This window comes from Anoplophora glabripennis, unplaced genomic scaffold (genome assembly GCF_000390285.2).
Source record: "Anoplophora glabripennis isolate ALB-LARVAE unplaced genomic scaffold, Agla_2.0 scaffold156, whole genome shotgun sequence".
Taxonomy (NCBI): Eukaryota; Metazoa; Arthropoda; class Insecta; order Coleoptera; family Cerambycidae; genus Anoplophora; species Anoplophora glabripennis.
The window spans coordinates 830826-852946 of record NW_019416250.1 but is presented as its reverse complement, the minus strand read 5'-3'; the positions used below and the strand labels follow the sequence as shown (position 1 = coordinate 852946).

Below are 22121 nucleotides of genomic sequence, written 5' to 3'. Positions count from 1 at the left end.
TGACCTTAATTGACAATTTTTTTAAGGAATGAACATTTGAATATAGACAAAAATTTTTTTGTATTGTAGAACTTTTTCGTGAATTTTTTCTATTTTTGACCTGTTTTTTGAGGTTAGGAAATTCCTGTGATGTGATCAAGATCTTTATACAAGGAGGTTGCCTACTAACTCTTGTGTCTGATGTAATGGAGAGTGACTTTTGTACGGGCGCTTATAGGGTTATTACCGTTTCTCACAGATTTAAAGTTTTTTTTTTTGTGATTTTTGGTTTCTATTTTCAAGAAAAATATTGTTGTATTAGTTTTATCTTGTACTGTTAAATAAATATTGTGGAGTGGAGATACTCATTTTTTTTGCTGTTGCGTATTGTTAGACAAGTAGGTATTCACCACTGTTACTTAAATTTAATGTAGATATATCCTTTAATTTCACTGTAATTTAATTTAGATTGAAACTAAGATGTCTGGTATTAAATCTGGCGGCAGTAGCTGGAGTGTGGCTACCTGTAAGGTGAATGGTTTGTGGGTAAAGCAGACCGGTGTATCCATTAGCTTTTTAAGTTCCCTAAAGAAGTATATATGAGAAGAGAATGGATAAGGAGGTGCTACAGAAAAGACAACTTCAGTGCGGAAAATAACAAGATCTGTAGTAAGCATTTTATTGAAGATTTTCTGGATTTATGCCGTTCAAAAATAATGAACATAAACCCCAAACAATTAAAACCTATAGGTAATTTGCTAATAATAATTATATGATATGTAACTAAATTTTATTTTAGCTTTGCCTTGCCTCTATTTAAAATCTGCAACGTCCAATTCTTGTACTTGTAATTATGGAAATGTCCCTTCAACTAGCAGTGACAGAAGTAAAAGGGCAAAAGAAAAAGAAAGAAAAGAAGTTGTAAGTTAACTTATGACATCCAAAGTTGTCCAAAATCAGCAACAGGTCGAGTCAAGAAAATCTTTGAACATGGAACAACTTTTTAAAAAGCTTCATAAAAAAATGTTTCCAAAGATGAGTTAAAAATATTATAAACCGCACCACACTATTTATTTATAAAAATATGCCATATATTCAGGTGTCTATAATAAAGTTGTTTGTTAAATTACGAATTTTCATACAAATTAAGTATTTCAATGTACAAAATAAAAGTAACTTAATTCTAGGAAAGAGAAAAGGAGATGATGAAAGTCGAAAAGTTGTCAATAAATTGAGACGTGTAGTTAATTAACAGTTTTTATAATTTTAAGAGACACCGCACTATCAATTTTTAGTCATTCGACAATTTAATCGATATTACAGTGGATAATAACTATTTATATTATTGGTGCCATATGAGGTATTTTATAGCACGCATCTAAAATTTACAGAACGAACCGAAGGTGAACTTTCTTTCCATTTAACCGAATCTGTATTTCTTAACTTTTTACTAAATATAATTTTTTTTCGGGTAATTATTTTAGTGTGATTTGTAAATAAATATTTTGTTTTGAAAATAGTTACTGAACCTCATCCTTATTATTTTTGTGAATATGCCTAATCATTTTTATGTTTATAAGAGTAAGACTATAGGCTCATCAATTACCTAACAGTGATCATTTTTTTTAAATGAAAAAATAAATCTCTATGTAACGAAAACAAACTACGCAACATACTATTCATTATAATACTTATTGGTTAAATTTTGTTAATATATTAATTTATTAATATAAGTTCTCTTGCATATGAAATATAATTATGTGCATGTAAGTACATAGTATCAACATAAAAATTCATTCCTCTCACTCTTGATGATGTATTCCCGCCACAAAAATACTGCTACACTATTGGTCAGTTCAAGGTAAGAGTTTATAGGCAACCTCCCTTTTACTGATCTTGTGATGTGATAGCTCAATTCCGACACCGAATTCGTGATCAGGAGGCAAAAATGTTACGGATAACATATGTCGCATGAAAAGTACAACTTTTTTTTGTGTGGCTGTGTAATTTATGGACCCCATTTCTAGAAATTAATAATAATCTCTTTTGTGATGTAATGTCATTACGGTATTGTTCATAAGGATGGATAAAGACATAACCCGTCAGGTTTACAGTAGTCAATCTTATCATATATTCAACAATTAAGCTTGACTCCTCTTTGCGTTTGTCTATTAGCGTTTAAATGAAACTGGGCCACCCTGTACATTAAAAAAACTTACCCTTTACTTTTAAATTCTCTAACCATTTTATTCTCTTCGATGTCTAATATGAACACAGTATTTCTATTTGTACCAACTATTAAGTAATTAGAATCATCCGTAAGTGTTGAGCATAAGTGCTGTTTGTTCACATCAACCTTTTCAAATAATTTTTGAGATTTATTCCTCTCCCAAAAAGTGATATTCGTGTCGCTAACCGCAATGATTTTGTTGTCAATGGCAAAAATAGATTCACATACATCGCAGTTGTGTAAAGTTTGAATGTATTCAAGAGAGTGATTGATTTTAAATGTGGCGATGCTATCTTCATACGAAAAAATTATTCTCCTCGCAATGTCACTTTCCTGATAGATGATACAGGAAATACTATAACCTTGATAGCCTGTTTTACATAGCTCTTCTCCAGTATGAGCATCCCAAATAATTACACTGCCCCTGTGACTCCCAGTGGCTATTCTGTAAATTTCCGGGAACTGTTCGCAAAATGTCGCAGATACCAAAAAATTATCTGGTTCATTTATTTTAAATACTTTCGTTGGCTTCACTTTACCTCTATCGGGAGTGAACACATCTTGCCATAATTTCTGTTGAGTTTTAGGAGAAGCTGAAATATTTAGAGATAAATATAAAAATACAAGAGAAAGTCGATTGTTAAAGTTCTGCAGCAATTTGGAAATGAATACAGTTAGAGAAATTAAAAGATATTTCTTGTACTCACCTGAAGCTTGATTAGAAAAATCATGACTATTTCTCGCACTGTCTAATGCAAATTTCCACACAATAACTGTGCCATCTATAGAAACAGATAAAAAGTAGCGTTTATCTGGACTTATAATTATTTTTTTTATGTAGCCTTCATGACCTATGAAACTAGATATTTCTTTATCGTAATCTTCAAAGAATAACTGAAAAAAATGTAAATCACAAAACATTAGAGAATTAGAAAAATATACATGTCTATAATACCGTTTCCTAAATCAGTAATGGATGTTTTGGGATCTTGGAAACTGTAATGCCCTTATTTATTTATTTTGGATACATCATTCCACAGAAACGAAATTCCAATTACAGAATGGGAGCAGTGCAAAGAATAGTTACAATATAGAGAAATACAGAAAAAAAAGATTAAACCTATGCAGGGTGATTTACAACTTATCCAAAAAAATTTGGAAATAGATGAGGCATGAGAAATGGAGTCAATATCGTAGAAAAAATTTTTGGAAGATCCTTATAGTTTCCGAGAAAAAAAAAATATTGAGGTTGCTTATATATTTTTTATCCCTGGTTTGTTATTTCTAGCTCTTTTTTTCTGTCTATTTAAGTCTTCATCTGTCCATATCATATATTTTATCTTCCACTCATTTATTTGTAAACCCATTACTAACGCCTGTCTTTAAAATTTCAAAATACAGTCAATCTTCTCTAACTCGAACCCTCTAAATACAGCAAAATTTGTTCCAGTTAGAGAAAATTCGAGTTAGAGAGGTCAAATCACATGTAAAACAAGGTGTAGGTATATCAAATGCAGAAAAATATTTTTAAGTTATAGAGGTTCAAGTTATAGAAGTTTCACTGTATCTTGTTGTACTTCCTTTCTACTGCTTCTATGTATGTATTGCTACATAGTCTACAAAGATTATATACGAGGTCTGTTCAGAAGATAACCGAACTTTCTGAATTACACACTAAGGGAAATATGTAGTGATATGTGGTTGGCAGCACTGCATTACGCATAGCCTCCTCTGTAACTACATGTTCTTGGATTGTTGATAACTTATTTAGTTTTCATTTTAATGTTATTTGAGTGCAATATGTTTAAGTGTAAAAGACGATTTTTGAACTGTGAGATTTTCTGGAACTATGCAACGTAAATTATACGAAACTGTGGAAAACTTTCAAGGAAACATTTCAACTTTTGAAAGAAGATGATCCTCGACCAGGAAAGCCTTGGACTTGAACTGATGACTCCCACATTCAGAAAGTCAAATTTGATGCGTGCAAATTGCTGATTGTCAGACAAACTGTAGAAGAGGTTAACATCTCAATAAAAATTTTGATTGAAAAATTGAACAAGCATCGAGTTGCAACAAAATTTGTTCCTCGTTTGATGACCGAATGGAAAGAATGAATGACAATCAAACATTCATTCAAAGGATCATAATGGAAAACAAAAACTGGGTTTACGGTTACGACATAGAGACAAAAGTTCAATCATTACAATGGATTGGCAGTGATCCGTGTGTAATATATCAAGGCGTTTTACAACGGTTGCACGAGAAAATCCGCGAAAGGCGACCAGAGTTGTGGCAAGACAACATAGTTCTTGCACCATGACAATGCGTCCGTAGAGTCAGCTTTGTCAATGTATCACTTTCGTACCAATAATTTGAATACTGTCCTCTCTCAACCCTCCTTACTTAACAGATCTGACTCCTTGTGATTTTTTCTTATTTCCGAAATTAAAATCAGTGCAAGTGAAAAGACGGCAAATTCAGACTATTGATAACATCAAAGTAAATTCGTTATATCCTTTAAAGGCCATTTCAAATGAAGTTATCCAAGACTCCTTCACAAAACACCACTAGGAAAAGTGTATGAATAGGAAGTACTTTGAAGAAGACAAGGACCAATAATGTATAAAACTAATAAAATTAAAAAAAATTAACTTCTGTTATTTTCTGAACAGACTTCGTACTTACACCTTAGAGCAGCTGTATTTAGAATCGCCTTGCTTATTTCCTCAAATTCACAGTAGCAAATACAATAATGTGTTTAGAGAAACTCCAGGATAACAGATGTGAAAACAATATTGAACATTCTGGCTGGCAAGGGTAGTTTTTAGTAAGAATTAAAAAAAAACTTCTTATAGATCATTTGAATGATTTCCGGGCTGGTTGCCACGTCGTCGATTTATAACTCTTGACATTTCAAGAGACATATCGCTCTCTTCTTCAGAAGTTACTCTGAAACTCGAAACGTCAAGAGTTATAAATCGACGATGTGGCTACCAGCCTGGAAAACATTCAACTTTTTATAGATCCCTTGCAATTTTTATAATATTAAATGACTGTAATTCACCATTGAAGCTAAGTCATGAATCCAAAATAAAATTTAATACAGTTTCTGAAAACCCAACGCAGCCATCATCAATTTGGGAGAAACTATATAAATTTACCTTGATTTTTCCACTTGATGTACCAATTAAAATGTGTTGAGGGGAATCTACATAGCAAGCACACGTAATGTCGTCTTTTATATTTATGGTAGAATATTCCAAATCATCCGCTGGTCTTCTGAAGCAATACAAATACATGTTCATGTAGAAGTACAAAATAATGTTTCCTGTTAGGTACAAATATAGTACACTAAGGTCCGGTACTTTGAGTCTCGGTTAAAACTTGATTAACTGATGGGGTGATCAGACCGTACATGTATTGATTTATTTTATAAAGTATAATCACAATCTAATCGCCTGGTTAGTTAATCAAGCCTTAACCGAGACAAAGTACTGGGCCTATACTCGACGGCCGAAATTATAGATAGTGATTCATACATAATATAGAAACACTATTACCGTAAATTGTATGAAACTTAAAATTATTTTTATAACGGTTCAATATTATTTGCTTATGTTAAATGATGTGCCGCTCTCTTTGCACATCTATAACAGTCATAGACTGAGTTACACTGAACGCGATTTATTTCCTATCTCTGTCTATTGCACTTATTACAGATAGGGAAATGCTCTTTTTAGTGGGTGTAAACGAACGTACATAGAATTCGAGTTAGCCGTAGTTAAAAACGTCAAACTATAAGCGCGCGCGAGGGTTTGCATATTCCGTGACTATAGTAAATTTATAAATTAAAAAAATACAATCGGGACGTTTTAAAACGTAGGAATAATAATTAAAATGGATCAAAGTGCCGGTTGTAGCAAACGGTCTGTTGCTCATAAACGCCCTAACCTATGCGATGCGGAATTAATAATGGTAAAAAACGTGTATAAAGGAATTCGGTCGCGAAATTCTAATACAAGTGTAAGTGAAGCTGTTGATATGTGTAGTTCGTTGACAAAAGTATCCGTTGCTACTGTTTATCGTGCCATAAAAAATAGTGTAGAAGTGAATCCAAAGAAGAAAAAAGTGGAAACACGAGGGAGGAAGAAAATAGAAGTCGACGTTGACGTGAAATACTCCATACGTAGGAAAATTCATGGATTTTTCTTTAGAAATGAAATACCAACGATAAAGAAAATTCAAGCTGCAATAGCTGAAGATGAGGATATTCCTAATTTCTCTGATAAGGTTCTTAGAAGAATAATGCGTGACATGAATTTTCGATATTTGAAACGGAATCGGAATAGTATGCTCGTTGAAAAAGACGAAATTGTGGTATGGCGAAGAGAATACTTAGAAAAAATAAGAGAACTTCGTGCATCTGGTAAGAAGATATATTACATGGATGAAACATGGGTAAACGAAGGTCATACTGTATCAAAAGTTTGGCAGGATGGTAATGTTAAGAGTAAGAGACAAGCATTTTTAGATGGATTTTCTACTGGATTAAAGGCACCTTCTGGAAAAGGACGAAGATTGATTATAACACATATTGGAAGCGATACGGGATTTTTAGAAAATGGTTTGCATGTATTTGAGTCACGAAAAACGGGAGATTATCATGAAGATATGAACAGCGACGTGTTTGAAAAATGGTTTGAATATGTTTTATCATATCTGGAGCCAGGAGCAGTTGTTGTGATGGATAACGCACCTTATCATAGTAGAAGAGTTGAAATGTTACCGACATCAGCATGGAGAAAAGGAAATATTATGGACTGGTTACAATCGAAAAATATTGAATATACAGAAACCATGCTAAAAGTACAATTATTAAAAATTGTCCAAAGAGAAAAAGGTCAATACATTAAGTATGTAGTGGATGAGATGGCCAAAGATCGAGGAATTCGTGTACTCCGTTTACCGCCATACCACTGTGAATTAAACCCAATTGAGTTGGTTTGGGCACAAATAAAGAATGAAATCGCACGAAAAAACACCACCTTTAAAATAAACGACGTGAAATTATTATTACAGGATGCTATTAATCACGTCACTGCTGAAACATGGTGTAAGTGTATTGGACATGCACAGAAAGAGGAACAACGTATGTGGGATCTTGATACAACGGTAGAAGTGTTCATAGAACCAGTCATTATTCATTTGGGTGAAGATGATTCTAGTGATAGTGATAGCAACAGTGATATGTGAAATATATAATGTGAATAATGTGATATGTAAGTATTTAAATATATTAATAGTGAAGTGATTATGTGGCAGTGAAGTGAAAGTGTGACAGTGATAATATTTGTGAGATAATTATTATAAAATATGTGAGTATTTAAATATATTAATAGTGAAGTGAAGTGAAGTGAAAGTGTGACAGTGATAATATTCGTGAGATAATAATTATAAAATATGTAAGTACCTACTTAAATAAATATATTAATAGTAAACATTACAATATTTTGCGGCGGCATGAGCCGGGTGGTGGTGGGTTATCGATGCCCAAGAGGGCATCGTTTTATAGAAAACACTTAAAATTTAAAAAAATGTTACTAGAATATTTTTGAAGTTTTCTCGATAAAACCTCTAAAAATAATAGATGTTATGTTTTATTATATTTTTCCCATATTTTCTACATCTTGTTGCCTTTTACGTATACACGCCTATGGATTTTCGATCCCCGCACGCCTCATCCTCCTTACTAGTCCAAGAGCTAGCGATGAATCACTATCTATAATTTCGGCCGTCGAGTATAAGTGTCAGTTAAGACTTGGATAACTGATCGGATGATGAGAGTGTATACGTTTGGGCTACTTTAAATGAACATAATAATACTTTAATTCTGATAAGGGGTCGTCCATTAATCACGAGAGGTTTTTAGGCCACTTTTTTACACTCTCCCTCCCCCCCTGGTGATACGTGGTGAGGTTTGTAACCCCCCCTATTCAATATCACGTGTAATTTTTTGTTAAGAAAAGAATTTTAATATTTTCTATTTTAAGAATATTTTTTTATGAAGATCAATAAAAAAACATTAAAAAAACAGTGGCGGTTGTCATCCAACGCGGGTGGGGCAACGGACGTTCTTACAAAGATCGACCACGTCAATTGCACATCACTTGTCGTGATGTCATATCGCAGCACACACCAAGGCATTCTCAGGCATGGTTGCGCGAAAATATACACGTGATATGTAACAACAAACCCCCCCCCCCATTGTGAGCAATAGTGATGTTATCCAAAGGCCCCCCCCATTTGGATCTCACGTGATTAATGGATGACCCCTAACTAAGGTAGAGTTCCTTCTAAATCAAAAAATTGAACTACTAACTAAATTGAATTAGATGACAATGGGTAGTTGGTATATCAAAATGTATTTGCTTTTATGTAGACAAGTAATGCTTTTTGTCATTTTAAGTTTTTCTATTCATTTTCTTATTGTAATATATAGGTACATTTTATAGAAAATAGAATAGACTTACGAGTTTGTGATTGTGTTAAACAAATCACTATTAAAGATCATAAAAATATCCTAAAAAAGTTATCTTGATCGTAATCTTTAACATTAACAGTTTTGGAAAAAATCATATGAAGTTTGGAAGCATCCTTAAAAACAGTTAAAATTTACTTCCTTTGCTTTATAAATGAAGCAGCATTCAAGATAAAATATAATTATGTTTTATAAAATTGTAAATAAGCAGTCAATCCTAAAGTAAATTATTTTCAATTAATTAAAAAACTTTGTAGTAATTCCCCTGAATATGAACACAAAACTTAGTCGTAAAATCCTGTCACACAGCATTAAATGAGTTACTCTTGGAAAAGATTAACGTTATCAACTTGGAACAAGAGAAAATTTTCATAACATGTTTTAATGATAGTCAACATTAAATTGTTTAATTTTTTAGAAAATCGCAATCAAAAACATGATACATTTTTTAGTCAGAACCAGCCACTTGTATACGAGTTGAGTAGATTAATAATGGTAAGTGCATCAAATTTGAAAAAAGGAACTTAATTGGAAAAATGTGATTGTAAAATATTAATAAATACCAACAAAAAAATTATGTAACGTATATATATATATATATATATTTGTAAAAATTTTAAATTATTTTTCGGTTTATTATTGATACAGCTTTTAAGCACAAGATCAAACGAGAAAGAATATTGGCATCATTTATTTGTTAAAAGACTGGGGAAACTACGCATATGTCTCTAATAGATCTATGATTAATATTGTGTTCTAGAAAAAGTTTCACAAAAAATATTATTTTTATGGGCCACCCTCTAAATTTTTTGCTTATAGAAAATATAATAAGCTTGGGTTCAGAAAATATAAAAGTAACAAGTATCCTATTAGTCCAGTCGGTATCTGTTTCGGGATGTATGTTTTATATAGTAACGCTAATTTTTGTTGGAAATAGTTCTAAATATTATGTAGAATGATAATTGCGATATGCTGAAAAAGTTGTGCACAATTGTTAGCGCAAGAAAATGTAAAAACAAATTTAAAAAAGGCACATTTTTCTCCCTTCTTTCATGTATAACTCGGAGAATATTGACATTAGAGAAAATAGTTAAAGGAAAAAGAGTTTTGTTTTGAGATTCTCTTCAAAATAAGAGTGGTCTGAAATTTTTATGTGCATTTTTGTTGCTGCTCCGCTCGCATAGCCCCCCCACTTCTCACTCTTTGACTCTCTGCTCGATTCCTGTGAAATGTATCAATCTTTTTTGCATCAGAACAGTTAAAATATATTTATTTAATCAAATTTTTATACTTATAAAGTTTTTGCTTCAATCAAAATCACTTTTGATTGGTATTGTACAGTACGTTGTTTTGAAATACTCACTTCAAATGCGCCGTTTAAAAATTTTTTTTCCATTTTCTAGTGCTAACAATTATGCACACCTGTTTCAGCGAGCGCATATCGCAATTACTTATCATTTTACATAATATTTAGAACTATTTCAACAAAAATTAGCGTTACTCTATGAAACATCCATATAACCTACTTTTAAAACAGATACCGACTGGACTATATCTGATTATTGTGTTTCTCCATCTTGTCTAAAGCATTCCTTCAAAATGTAAGATGTGCGAATTTAATTATTACATTACAAAGTACTTTTTAAACACATATTCCAGTATCAACTTCAACTCTTTCAACAATTTTAGTTTTATGGCATTTTTCGACTCGAAACGTATTCCACAAAATGATAATTTGAGTTTAGGAAAGAGGGGCTATATCCAGCGAATATGGTGGCTATTCGATGACATTGGTTGAGTTTTTGGTCAAAAAATCATTCACAATTATCGCTTTGTGTGATGGTGCATTATCGGGGTGCAAAACCCATAAATGGTTCTTCCATAAATCCGATCTTTTGCAATATCTCTCTCGCTGTCTCTCAAATGCCTCATAATGCGCAGATAATATTCTTTGGTCACTGTTTCTCCATCCAAAGCGAGTTCTGTGTAGACAGCATCACAATAGTCAAAGAAAAGACTTTGATTTTTGACCGATTTTGAAGTGTTTTTTTTTGGTTTCGGCTCATTAGAAAAGCGCCACTCCGAAGCTTGCTGGCTCGTGTGTGTGTCAAACTCGTAAATACATGTCTCCACCCCCGTTATCATGTTTTGTCTGAATGTAGTCCGATTTAACCTATTCAAGCATGTCTTCAGCAACATGTTTGTGATGTACTATTTGGAGAAAATTCAGTTAAAATGGTGCGAATTGATTCGTGAGATATGTTTAGGTGATATGTCGGCTCTTTTAAACTATAATGAACGTTTAGAAGCACAATTTTCTTCGCTTTATCGATATTTTCTTCACTTGAAAACGGTGAAGGGCAACCAGAACGTGACAATCATCAACCACTTCTCGAACAAGCTTGAATGTTTTGTACCACTCATATGCTTGAGTTTTCTATAAAATTGAATTACAGTACGTCTTTCCTAACATTTTCAACGATTCAGCGCAAGACATTCCATTGGTAGCACAAAATTTAGGCAAACTCTTTGTTCAATAACACTATCCATAGAAAAAATCACAGAACACCCTTTAGGTGGACTAACAAAATTTACAGCTGTAAACAAACTACTCGACAGATCACGCGCAAACTTCGCGTCAGAATAGAGTACAGTGCTACCAACTTTCCATCAAAAAAGGAATTTAAATCTACTTTATGCAGAAATTTTAAATGGCAAATTCTGGATACTTTTTTGACAATGTATGTCCTCTTTCCTGAAAAGTTTGAAAACATAGTAACGTATTAAGCAAAAGCCAAATTAATTGAGGTTTAATTTAATTAAAATCTAGAGTATCCCAAACCGTCTTAAATTGATCTCACAAGTGATACTCTAATTTCAGATTAAATACTGATTTTTTGAGTTTAGTATAAATTGTTTTTCAGATAAACAGGATTCTTATTTTACTTTATTCTGAGACACAGGGTGTGTTAGTTTTTTTACTTTTTAATTTCTAATTTTAATGAAATGTAGGTGGTAAAAATTTTCCATGCTGTATACTTACTGCAACTGAAAGTATAAGTTTGGGGAATTTTCTGCCAATGTTAAAGCCTCTTTAAATATATAACTTTCTTTCTTTTCCCTCAAAGCAAACTGGATAATGTCTGTTTTTTCATAACTATACAAGCTACTTCCACACCGACTTATAAAATCTTTGTAGTGTTTAAGTTTTTCTTTTAACATATTTTCCTGAAACATAAAAATATTAAAAATTCAAAGTAAAAATAAAAATAACATTAAGAAATTCTTTTCGACATTTTACTTACATTTTTGGTAATACAAATCTCATATTTAATCATATCCTTCAAAACGTCTTCTTTACCAACTGCCTTTATTTTGGCCTCCAGAAACTTAAGATTAAAATATATGTCAAATTTCTGAAATGCCTCAGCATGATAAAGATGGTAACCTATAAATTGTAATGTATAATTATCATTTGGTAAAGCGGCATAATTTCCTTGGGTTACTTTGTCATAACCAGAGATCAATTTTTTGTGCAAGCTAACAGTCCTTTCTTTAGTAACATCTTTGAGGTAGTTTAGATATATGTCATGAATGCCATAGATGTAAGTTCTGAGATCGTTATGGTAAAAGGGCACCACAAGAGATTTCTCTGCAAATTTGTTCATTATGTTAATCACTTCGAAACGGTTTTTATTCCACAATATTTCTAGGACCTCGGGCGGGATATTTACATCTGGCATAAATATAGCAAAGTCTTGATAAAAGTCTTTTAAACCATTCAACAACAATTTTTCAACACATTTTTTAATTTTTTCTGTGGGAATTTCTGTATAGGTGTCGTATTCATTTAAGCTGTAAAAAATAACAGAATTATAAGTGTCAACTTATTAAGTAAGTTATCAAGTCAAAAGTTATTAATAAATTTAAGAAAGTAAAAATAGACTAAAATCGTTTTCATAAGTGAAATCCTATCTATTATACAGGGTGTCCGCAAATTCCACCGACAATGTTTGACTGCACATTCACTACAATAAATAAAGACGATCTACAAAAAAAAGTTAAAAAAAAAATTTTTGGTTTTTGAGTTACTAGCCTTCAAAGTTGTCAAAAATAAAACTAATTTAATTAATAACTTCATAACCCTTTTACCGATCGCGTTAAAATTTGGTATATTTATTTGGACCATTGTTGCATATTATTTCTTAAAGATTTAGTCAAATCGATATACTGGGTGATAGATTTCTCTGGTTACTTCTCCCTTTTAGCGGTCAAAACTTTTACAGTAGTCGTATTGTTTTAAGGCGGGCGGCAACATTGAAAACGTCGTCGTATTTAAAAAAAATATTGTCTCTTGAGAAAATTGCTTGCAAAAAGCCATTCTTGATAAAAATGGCATTATTTGCATGTGTGTACGTTTCGGTTTAAAACTTTGACTTCAGTAGCCGATGAAAATGTGATTATTCTCATGTTTCTTTAGTATTCTCATTACTCCACACATGCAAATTATGAAAATTTACAACTCCGTTTAATTGTCTTGATACTTTGCGGACACTTCATAATTTGCATGTGTAGTGATGAGAATCCAAAAGAAACACGACAATAATGACATTCTCTGATAGCCACAGCAATCGACATCTTGTTTTCATCGCCTACGGCCACCCGTTTTAAACAAATACGACCACTGTAAAAGTTTTGACCGTTAAGAGGGAGAGGTAACTGGAGAAAACTATCACCCAGTATATCGATTTGACTAAAACTTTAAGAAATAATATGTAATAATGTACCAAATTTTAACACGATCGATAAAAGGGTTATGAAGTTATAAACCCGTTATAATTTATTTATCAGTTTTCTGAACGGTTTGGGACCCAATAATACTGTAAGAAATGTTAGCCTGTTCTAGGCAACAAATACTGACAGATAGTCATTAAAAGTAATAAATTCACAAAACTTAATCGGTAATCAAAACAAGTAAACCATAAAATCCGAAACATTTTGAACAAGTTAACTTAAACACGTTATCATCATCTGGTAAGAATCTTTTCTGGACAAGAAGGGAAAAATCGATATTTGTTTGTCATGGGCTTATCGGCTTCTACCCGCGAAAATAAAATGGAATGGACGTAGGAATTCCAAAACACCGCCATATTTTGTCATAATATTTTAAGGCGATAATGCTGAAATTGACAAAGAAAGTTTTTCGAAGCCTTTTCTTTCTTGGAAAAACAAGAGATTTAAGTCAACAAAGGCTTCCCTTCTTCAAAGACATTCGGCAAAAGAAGGTGTTATATGTAAATTCAGTTTTGTTCCACATTCATCAACATGAAATGGCAAAATCATTCCTAGAACGTTCCCGAGATTCAGGAGAGGGGTCAAACGGGGAAGATAAAAAGTATCTAAGGTATAAAGGAGACACCCACTTTTTTTTAAGTTCCTAACTCAAAATGGGTGGGATCGAAGTAAAAGTGTGTAATTTATTCATTGCAAATTCTTCCGTGTATCCGTGATTCCCTGAAATGCAGAAATTTCCCTGTCTCATGCAAAATTGATATTCTTTATTTGATGGTGGTGGACACTTCCAGCATTTGATTTGAGATTTATTATTATTACTATTATCAATAATTGAGAATAAAAAATCACCACAAAATACATTGAAACTTTTAAATGCAAATAACTCAGAAACCGATAAAGTTAGATGACCTAAACAAGAGTACATTTTTTATGTAAAATTGAACGTTCCTTTAGATTTTAAACTTTTTTTAAGCATAGCTCAACAGATAAAAAAAATATGTTTTGATTTACCTAAATAATACGCCTAGTGTTGACTCATTCTTTCTGACTCACCCTATACATATATGCTTATATGATTACATTAAAATTCAAAAAGTGATGAAAGAAGTATACAGGGTGATTCAGTCCTAATGTCATTAATTTTAACCACATATTCGGAAGGCTTAATAAAGACAGAAAATCTGAAAAAAAATTTTTACTCGACTTTTAAAAATGAAGGAAATTAACCCATAACTCCCGCTACGAGGGCGGCCCTGGCAGATGCCCGGATGCTCGGAAAATTTTGTAATGTAACGTCACGAACAATTGTCGGCTGAAGCGAACAGCATTGCCAAGTTCACATCATAATGTGTGGTTCACATTTACTATTAAACGTAATCAAGTAAATAAAGGAGCATGCTGCATTTTATTATAAAAATTTTTAACAATTATATTAATTTAGTGCAGAATGTTTTAACAAGCCTGACTTTTCGAAGTCAACTTTAGTTAAAAGAAAATAAATAAAGCAGAGGTAGTTACCTGTTTGTAGGCACACCGCATTTTATCAAATAAAAAAAGTCGGCACACTACTAAATACCCAAATATACAAAATACATTACACACGGTTACAAAACCATGAACAATTTAAAGCGTTTATTCAAATCTACCATCTTCTATATCTCCCGCATTTTTCCAACTGCATCTATCATACCATACCGCGCAGCGAACGTGCAGGACATCGACAAAATGACTTAAATGTGATAGAGGCTGTTTTAAATTTAGTCGAGGAGCAGCCTACTATTTCCACAAGAACAATTTCAAGGCGACTGGAGATATCACAAACAATTCACTCAACCCGTACCATTTTCAAAAAGTTCAAGCTTTAGAACCAGCTGATTTCCCCAATCGTCTTGAATTTTGCAGTTACAGCTAAATCGAAGTGCAGCAGACGCTAATAGGGTTCCGTTTACTAGCTATAAAAATAAAAACTATTTACAGCCATTTAAACATTTAATTTGGATGTTTTGGATGACATAAGTTTTTTGGATTCAGGAGCTCAAAATGCTACGAATACGAATAAGTTGTTTGCAGCCGTGGCACTCTGTTGGCCACAGCACCCTATCTGGCCCCTGGACTATTTGTACACGTGCAAATTAAAAAGTGGGTCATTGACCTAGATACAGGTTAACCTAGGTCGGGAACACGTACCGAGTTGTTTATTTGTCTCCGTCCAATTGTTTTTTTATCTTCTATTACTTACAGTCAATATTTAAATACTACATACATTTCACCCTCTCTTTATAATTTATCTAGTGAGTGTTGGTTTTATATATCATTATTTTTCTAATGAAATTGAAATTGTTGTGAAATTAAATTTAAATTACTTGAACTCTTGGAGTTTTGTAACTTCAATATTAAATTTTATTTAAAGTGAAACAGAGCTAATTTCTTTGCAGCCATAATAGTCATAATAGTAAGCCCGAAGGCTTACAGCAAAAAATTAACAATATGATGTTAATAAAAACTGATTTTTGGCAAGGCATGCTCAATGCACAAGGCAATGTGTTGATAGCATAATTATAAAAAATAATTTATAGCATTTTAAATTATTATTTGCTGACGTGAGCAAACCGTTTATTTATTGTCTTTATATGAGCGAAAATATATAAATATGGCAACGTTGCATCTAGGGCGCGTTGTTCATATCGTAGCCGGTAGTCAGTAACAGCCTGAAAAGGGGGTTAAATAATGATTTGAAAATATTTTTTTCTGCTTAAATATGCATTAATTTTTTTTTAATCACGCCAACGTATTATACTCATTTTTCTCTATCTACTCTTAAAATTAATGACATTATGACTGAATCACCCTGTATATTAAATATCTTAGAGAAATAAAACAAAAAATGTGAAACAATTCTATCTTAAGAAGTTGCAAAATAAAAATAATATACGTACTTGTATTCGCCACGCAGAACCATTACTTTTATGAACTGCCAAATTCCACTACCATTATTTAAAACAAGCTCTACGTTCTCGCCTAAATATGATCCTATGAGAGCTATTAGCATTGGATGACCCTTACAAATTTCATGAACTTCTTCAGCGGTCGTTGGCAAATCGTTGTTAGTTTTTATTGATTTCTTAAATAACTCTAAAGATTCAGTCCTTGAAAAGCCAGTCTTTACCTCAACGAATAGGCACTCTTCTCTTTGAAGAATTTTTTTATTTTGCGTAGTAATTACCGTTTTGCATCCAATATTAAAATAAGAAAGAACTTCATCGCTACAAGCATCATCTAGAATTAAAAGGGCACCTTTTAATCTGGAATCGAAAAATAATGTTTTTAACAAGTTTCTCAAATTTTGTACATCATCTGGGCAGTGAAATATTCTATTATCTACAATACCACTTGCTGTTGCATATAACCTACAAAAAATACAAGATAAATTTAGATTTTGCAAAGTTTTCAAAAATGAGAACCTCCATAAAGGCTTCAAAATTGTTTCCACACTGTGATGTTCACCTAAATTTATCCAGAAGAGCAGGTTGTCAAAACGTTTTCGTACAGTTGGGTCATTTAAAACTTCGTTTACTAAACAAGATTTTCCATAACCCATCATACCATGAACAACCACCTTTTTGTCCCATTGTAAACCTAGTAATTTACTTTTAAGGTCTTCTACCTAGAAATAAAATATACACTCTGTAATATATATCCATTAAACTGTACTAACTGTACTTTTAAATAAATATTATGTATCTAATGGATGACAGACATAAACATTATATACTGACAATACAAACATCTTTTGTGATATTGTCTATATGATGGCTACAAACACATTAAATATAAAAAAGCAATTAGACATTATAGTTTAACACTGCCAAATTGAAAGTCATCGCTACCAGTTACAATTCTGGAAAAATTCATAAGAAGTAGCATCGTCTAAGTAACTGTTTCTTAACATATAACAACAAAAATGATAAACACTTGTCACAAATGTGAAATTGCGTACACATAAATACATACACCTATTCCTTTATGTGCATATTCAAAGTGGACAATTAACTCACTGTTAAGTAAATTTATTTTTCTGTACTTAGAATATTAGTGTTTTATAATATCAAATATTTTGTCCTCCCTGAAAATGGCATCTGACTAATTGCCAATAGAAAAATGCAGATAAGAACACTAGAAAGCACTATACAGAGTGAGTCACAAGAAATTTTACATACTTCTTCCGTTGAATATCCAATGACCATTAAAAAGGTAAGTTATTAAAATACAGGCTTATTTGTGGATTTAGAACAAAAAAGTTCTATATTTTTGGTGCAATTATATGTATACTGTTTACTGGCATTCTCAAATATTCAGAAATTCCAGGATTGATTTAAAAAATAATAAGTTTTTATAAAAAAAATTCAACCTTTACGTTATTTTTTTATGTTACTAAGAATTTTAAAAGTGGACATATGAGCAATGAAAACTGTTTCACATTTTTTGCCACACAATTATTGAATTTTTTTGTAATCAACTGAAAATTCGGAACAAGATTTAATTAACTATTAAAAGCAAACATTTTTTACTGAAGAGAATTATTACAATTCAAGGGCACTTATCTAATATTATTTTTTATCAGGAGAAGAAAATCTTTTTTTTACTGGAAAAAACTAACAAAAATTTAATAAAAATTTCATGTTTATTTTAAATTTTCTCCTACGTTTATGAATTTATAAAATAAATTTGTACTTAGAACAAAAAATATAAAAATTAAACCAGCGTGAAACAAGAAGAAATGTGAAACCAAGAAAAAAGAGAGAATTTTATTAATAACAAGGGCCAGGAAGATATTTGATATGTTGTACTTGTTATTTACATGTATCCAAAAACAACACCTACTACTTAATTTTATTAATTACCTAATTACAGTGTTAATGTTTTTTCTAATTAAAATTTATAAGATCAGTCCTGGAATTTTTTAGTGTTTGAGAATGTCAGTCAAATGCCAACCAACAGAGTATATTTTCACTAAAAATTAAGAAAATTTGAACAAATTATTCAAATATGTATGGAAAAAGATATTTGGACTAAATCTATGAATGGCCCTATACAGGGTGATCCATTAACGGTATCGAGCGGCTGTATATAGAAAACTAGACGTGCTACGATTATGGGGTAAAAAAATCTATTAACAAATACGTCCAAAAGAAATTGATTTAAAATATTTTCAAATTTGTAACTTCACGGTTAGGGGTGCAACTGCTATAGTATTACAGAGAAGTGTCGGTATTTTGAAATTTCGCCTATATAACCTAAGTTGAAAATACACTTTTTAGATACACTGTTAAACCCTTCACAAGTTTTGCTTGAACTTTTTTTTTGTTATTACCATAGCAATGTCAGTATGAAGGACGCCATATTGAAATTTTTAAATTGTCATAACTTCTAAATGCCTTAATCGATTTTAATAAACAATGGCTCATTTTAAAGAACTATTAATAAAATTTATATTTATGATATGTGAATAAAAATATTATTTTCCTGCGCAACGGTAGACGACGCTAATGAGAAAAGTTTTGTAATTGTCTCCATTTACTAAAAAAATTAAATGCACCAATATAGTTTTTTTTCATGGCTTGATAGACCGTTTATTAAGGAAAACAAATACACAAACCGGAGGTCGATATCTTTTTTCGTTTTCAAGTTATTCTTAAAATAGTGGAGTTGTGCTAGAACATCCTCCTTTATTTAGTTAAATTAAATTAAATAACATTGACATACTCCAAGCCAAAATTAAATTGTAAATCTATACCAAAATAGTACTTGCTATATTTTGACATTTTTTTTTGAAAACTGCATTTTTTAATAATTCCAAATATCTGAGTATTTATAATTACTGTTTCCACAACGAGGCAGGCTATGTCCTATGAAAATAAACAAATGAACAATTATGTCAAACGATATGTGATAGCTCTTGCTTCGTGCAAAATTAGTGTCATTCATGTGAGAAAAATAGTTGTGTTCTATATGAAATTTCCAGGTCTCTAACTAATTCTCTAACACTTATTTCGAGATTTACATGGACACAAGCCAACACATTAGTAATATTATCTTTCGTTCTTGCACAGCAATGTCTTCTTACAGAATGTAGTGACGCCTGGATAAACGCTGAAATACTTCTCTGGAGTAGCGTATTCTCTTGAAGCTATAGTACATTTTCCAAACATTGAAAATAAACTGCCAACATATCATACGCTTCCATATTCGTAAAAGGCAATTTTCTTGTTTACAAGTACTTTTCCAATACAAATAACACTAATTTTGCACATAGAAAGTGCTGTCACATTTCGCTTGGCATATTTTTTCAGTTAAGGAAACAATAATCGTTATAAATACTCAGATATTTGGAATTAATAAAAAAATGAAAAATTGTCCCTACATATTAAAAAAAGTTAAAAATAAAGCAAGTTCTTTTTAAAGACAAAATTGGTATAGTTTTACAATTAATTACAATTTAATAGGGTGTTTTCTATATACAAAACTTTGCCTAGAACTGTATTTTAATACATAGTATAACATGTAGATAAACACCTAAAATAGTTTATGTTACCTATTTCATGAGAATTTACTAAATATTTAATAATAAAAACCTATATAAAATTCAAATTTCAAAACGATTTGTAAAACATCATCTCATTGGTTGTGACACTGATGACGTCACTACTCATATAAATGGCGGATGGTCTATGTCAAATCATATGATAGGTATATACCTGCCTTGTATTAAGTTTTGATTTGAGAATTATTATTATTACAATTATTCTTAACAGCTTATCAGGTGTTTTGTGATTAATAGTGATTGTGTTGTACATTCGCAAAACGAGAAATGGCTTCTCAGGGTTTTGTTAAAGCGTCGACGAACAATTTGCCATGTGTTCATATTTTTATGGTTACCGAATTTATAAAGAATGACGAACGCTTCAATGCAGCCGAATTTAAAGATGTTAAAGCCGCAGCGTAAGTAAACATAATTATTATATTAAATACCTTACATTATAAATAATAGTTATAATATGCAAAAGCTAAATATCCCACAAAACCCACAAAAAATATACCTACTGTCATTCAAGATAACCTTATAATATGCATAACCATAAAAGGAAAATTAATTCCTTTCACATTACTTACACTAAATTGCATGTTCTGTAATAATGTAATATGAATTAGCCAAATATTTGTTATTTACAGAGCTTCACGAGAAAAATATGGTGACAGTGCAATTGGATATGTGGAGTTGAAACGGAAAGTTCTTTGTGCACTGTAAAAGCTAGAATTTGTCCAGAACACAGAGTTCGATCGAAAGCATATTCTGTATATCTCATTGTAGATGAAATAGAAGAGAAAATTGTGAATGTCTATTGTCAGGACTGTGCTGCTTCTTCAGGTAGGTTTAACTTTTAACAGGGCAAGTTTATTTTTTATAAATGTTGGTAAACATTTAAGAAGTCAATAAACCAGTATATCTGTGTCATTTCTAATCAGAATCTTTTTAAATAGATACCTCATTTATTTTAGTATTTGTTGTAGGAGGTTGCAAACACTCATTGGCTTTTTTAATGTGGGTCCACCGGCGTAGTGAAGATCCTGCACCCACTGAAGTGTTCTCATATTGGGTAAAACCAAGTCTATCGAATGTAGGAACTTCACAGAAATTTATAAAGGCAGAAGACTGCACCACAATCTTCGTCATCAAAAATGAATATTTCATCAGATAATTCTTCTTTCATGCAAGATGTTATACAAATTGGAAAACAAAATAATTTAAATGGACAAATATTGAAGTACAACTGTGATGATATGGAGCAAAACAAATTTGATAATTTGTCGATATATAATCTATTGCTAAAGTTCACTTCCAGTAGTGGTGTCAATTTCAGTGATTTTTTGTTGTTTGCAAAAGAGAAAATGACAGTTAATTTGTGTAAGGAGGTTGAGAAACTAACTCGTCAGCAAAATACATCACCATTGTGGCATGAAATGAGGTTTGCGCGGATAACAGCCTCTAAATTATATGAAATGGCAAAATGTCAGACATCAGACGGAACATTGGTGGAATCTATAATAGGTGCTTACAAGATTAAAGATACCAAATATATGATGCGAGGCCGAAATTTGGAAAGAAAAGTTGTCAAGTTTGTCGAAAACAAATTAAAGATAAAGGTGAAAGATTGTGGACTGTTTATGTTACCAACATATCCTATTTTCGGAGCTTCACCAGACGGAATTTCACTAGACTATGTGGTAGAAATTAAATGTCCAAGTAGTGAAAAAACTGTAAAAAATTACATAAAATATGATCAGATCACTGAAAAATTTAAAGCACAAATACAACTACAGATGTTGTGTGCAAAGAAACAAAAGGGACTGTTTTGTGTTGCTGACCCGGAGTTTGAAAAAAACAATAATGTCAACATTTTAGTTATTGATTTTGATGATGATTATGTCAAAAAGATCATATCTGAAAGTTTAGAGAATTGGGAAAACTTTGTTTTTCCAAAATTAATTAAAACTGTATGTGACAATTAAACTATTTTT

General features: G+C 31.6%; 1 protein-coding gene across 2 annotated transcripts in view; it reads right to left on the bottom strand.

The window, feature by feature from the left end:
- LOC108905670 (apoptotic protease-activating factor 1) overlaps window positions 1–22121 on the bottom strand; it is a 46669-nt gene that overhangs the window by 11600 nt on the left and 12948 nt on the right. Inside the window, exons 3-9 of one of the 2 annotated variants that reach the window (XM_018708642.2) lie at window positions 17006–17208; window positions 16481–16951; window positions 12056–12605; window positions 11794–11978; window positions 5374–5491; window positions 2917–3103; window positions 2199–2802 (exon numbers count right to left, since the gene is read on the bottom strand). In XM_018708642.2, the coding sequence (XP_018564158.1) occupies window positions 2199–2802; window positions 2917–3103; window positions 5374–5491; window positions 11794–11978; window positions 12056–12605; window positions 16481–16951; window positions 17006–17208 (2318 nt within the window). The remainder of the gene's footprint in view (window positions 1–2198; window positions 2803–2916; window positions 3104–5373; window positions 5492–11793; window positions 11979–12055; window positions 12606–16480; window positions 16952–17005; window positions 17209–22121) is intronic. The other variant, XM_018708643.2, reaches the window with a different exon arrangement.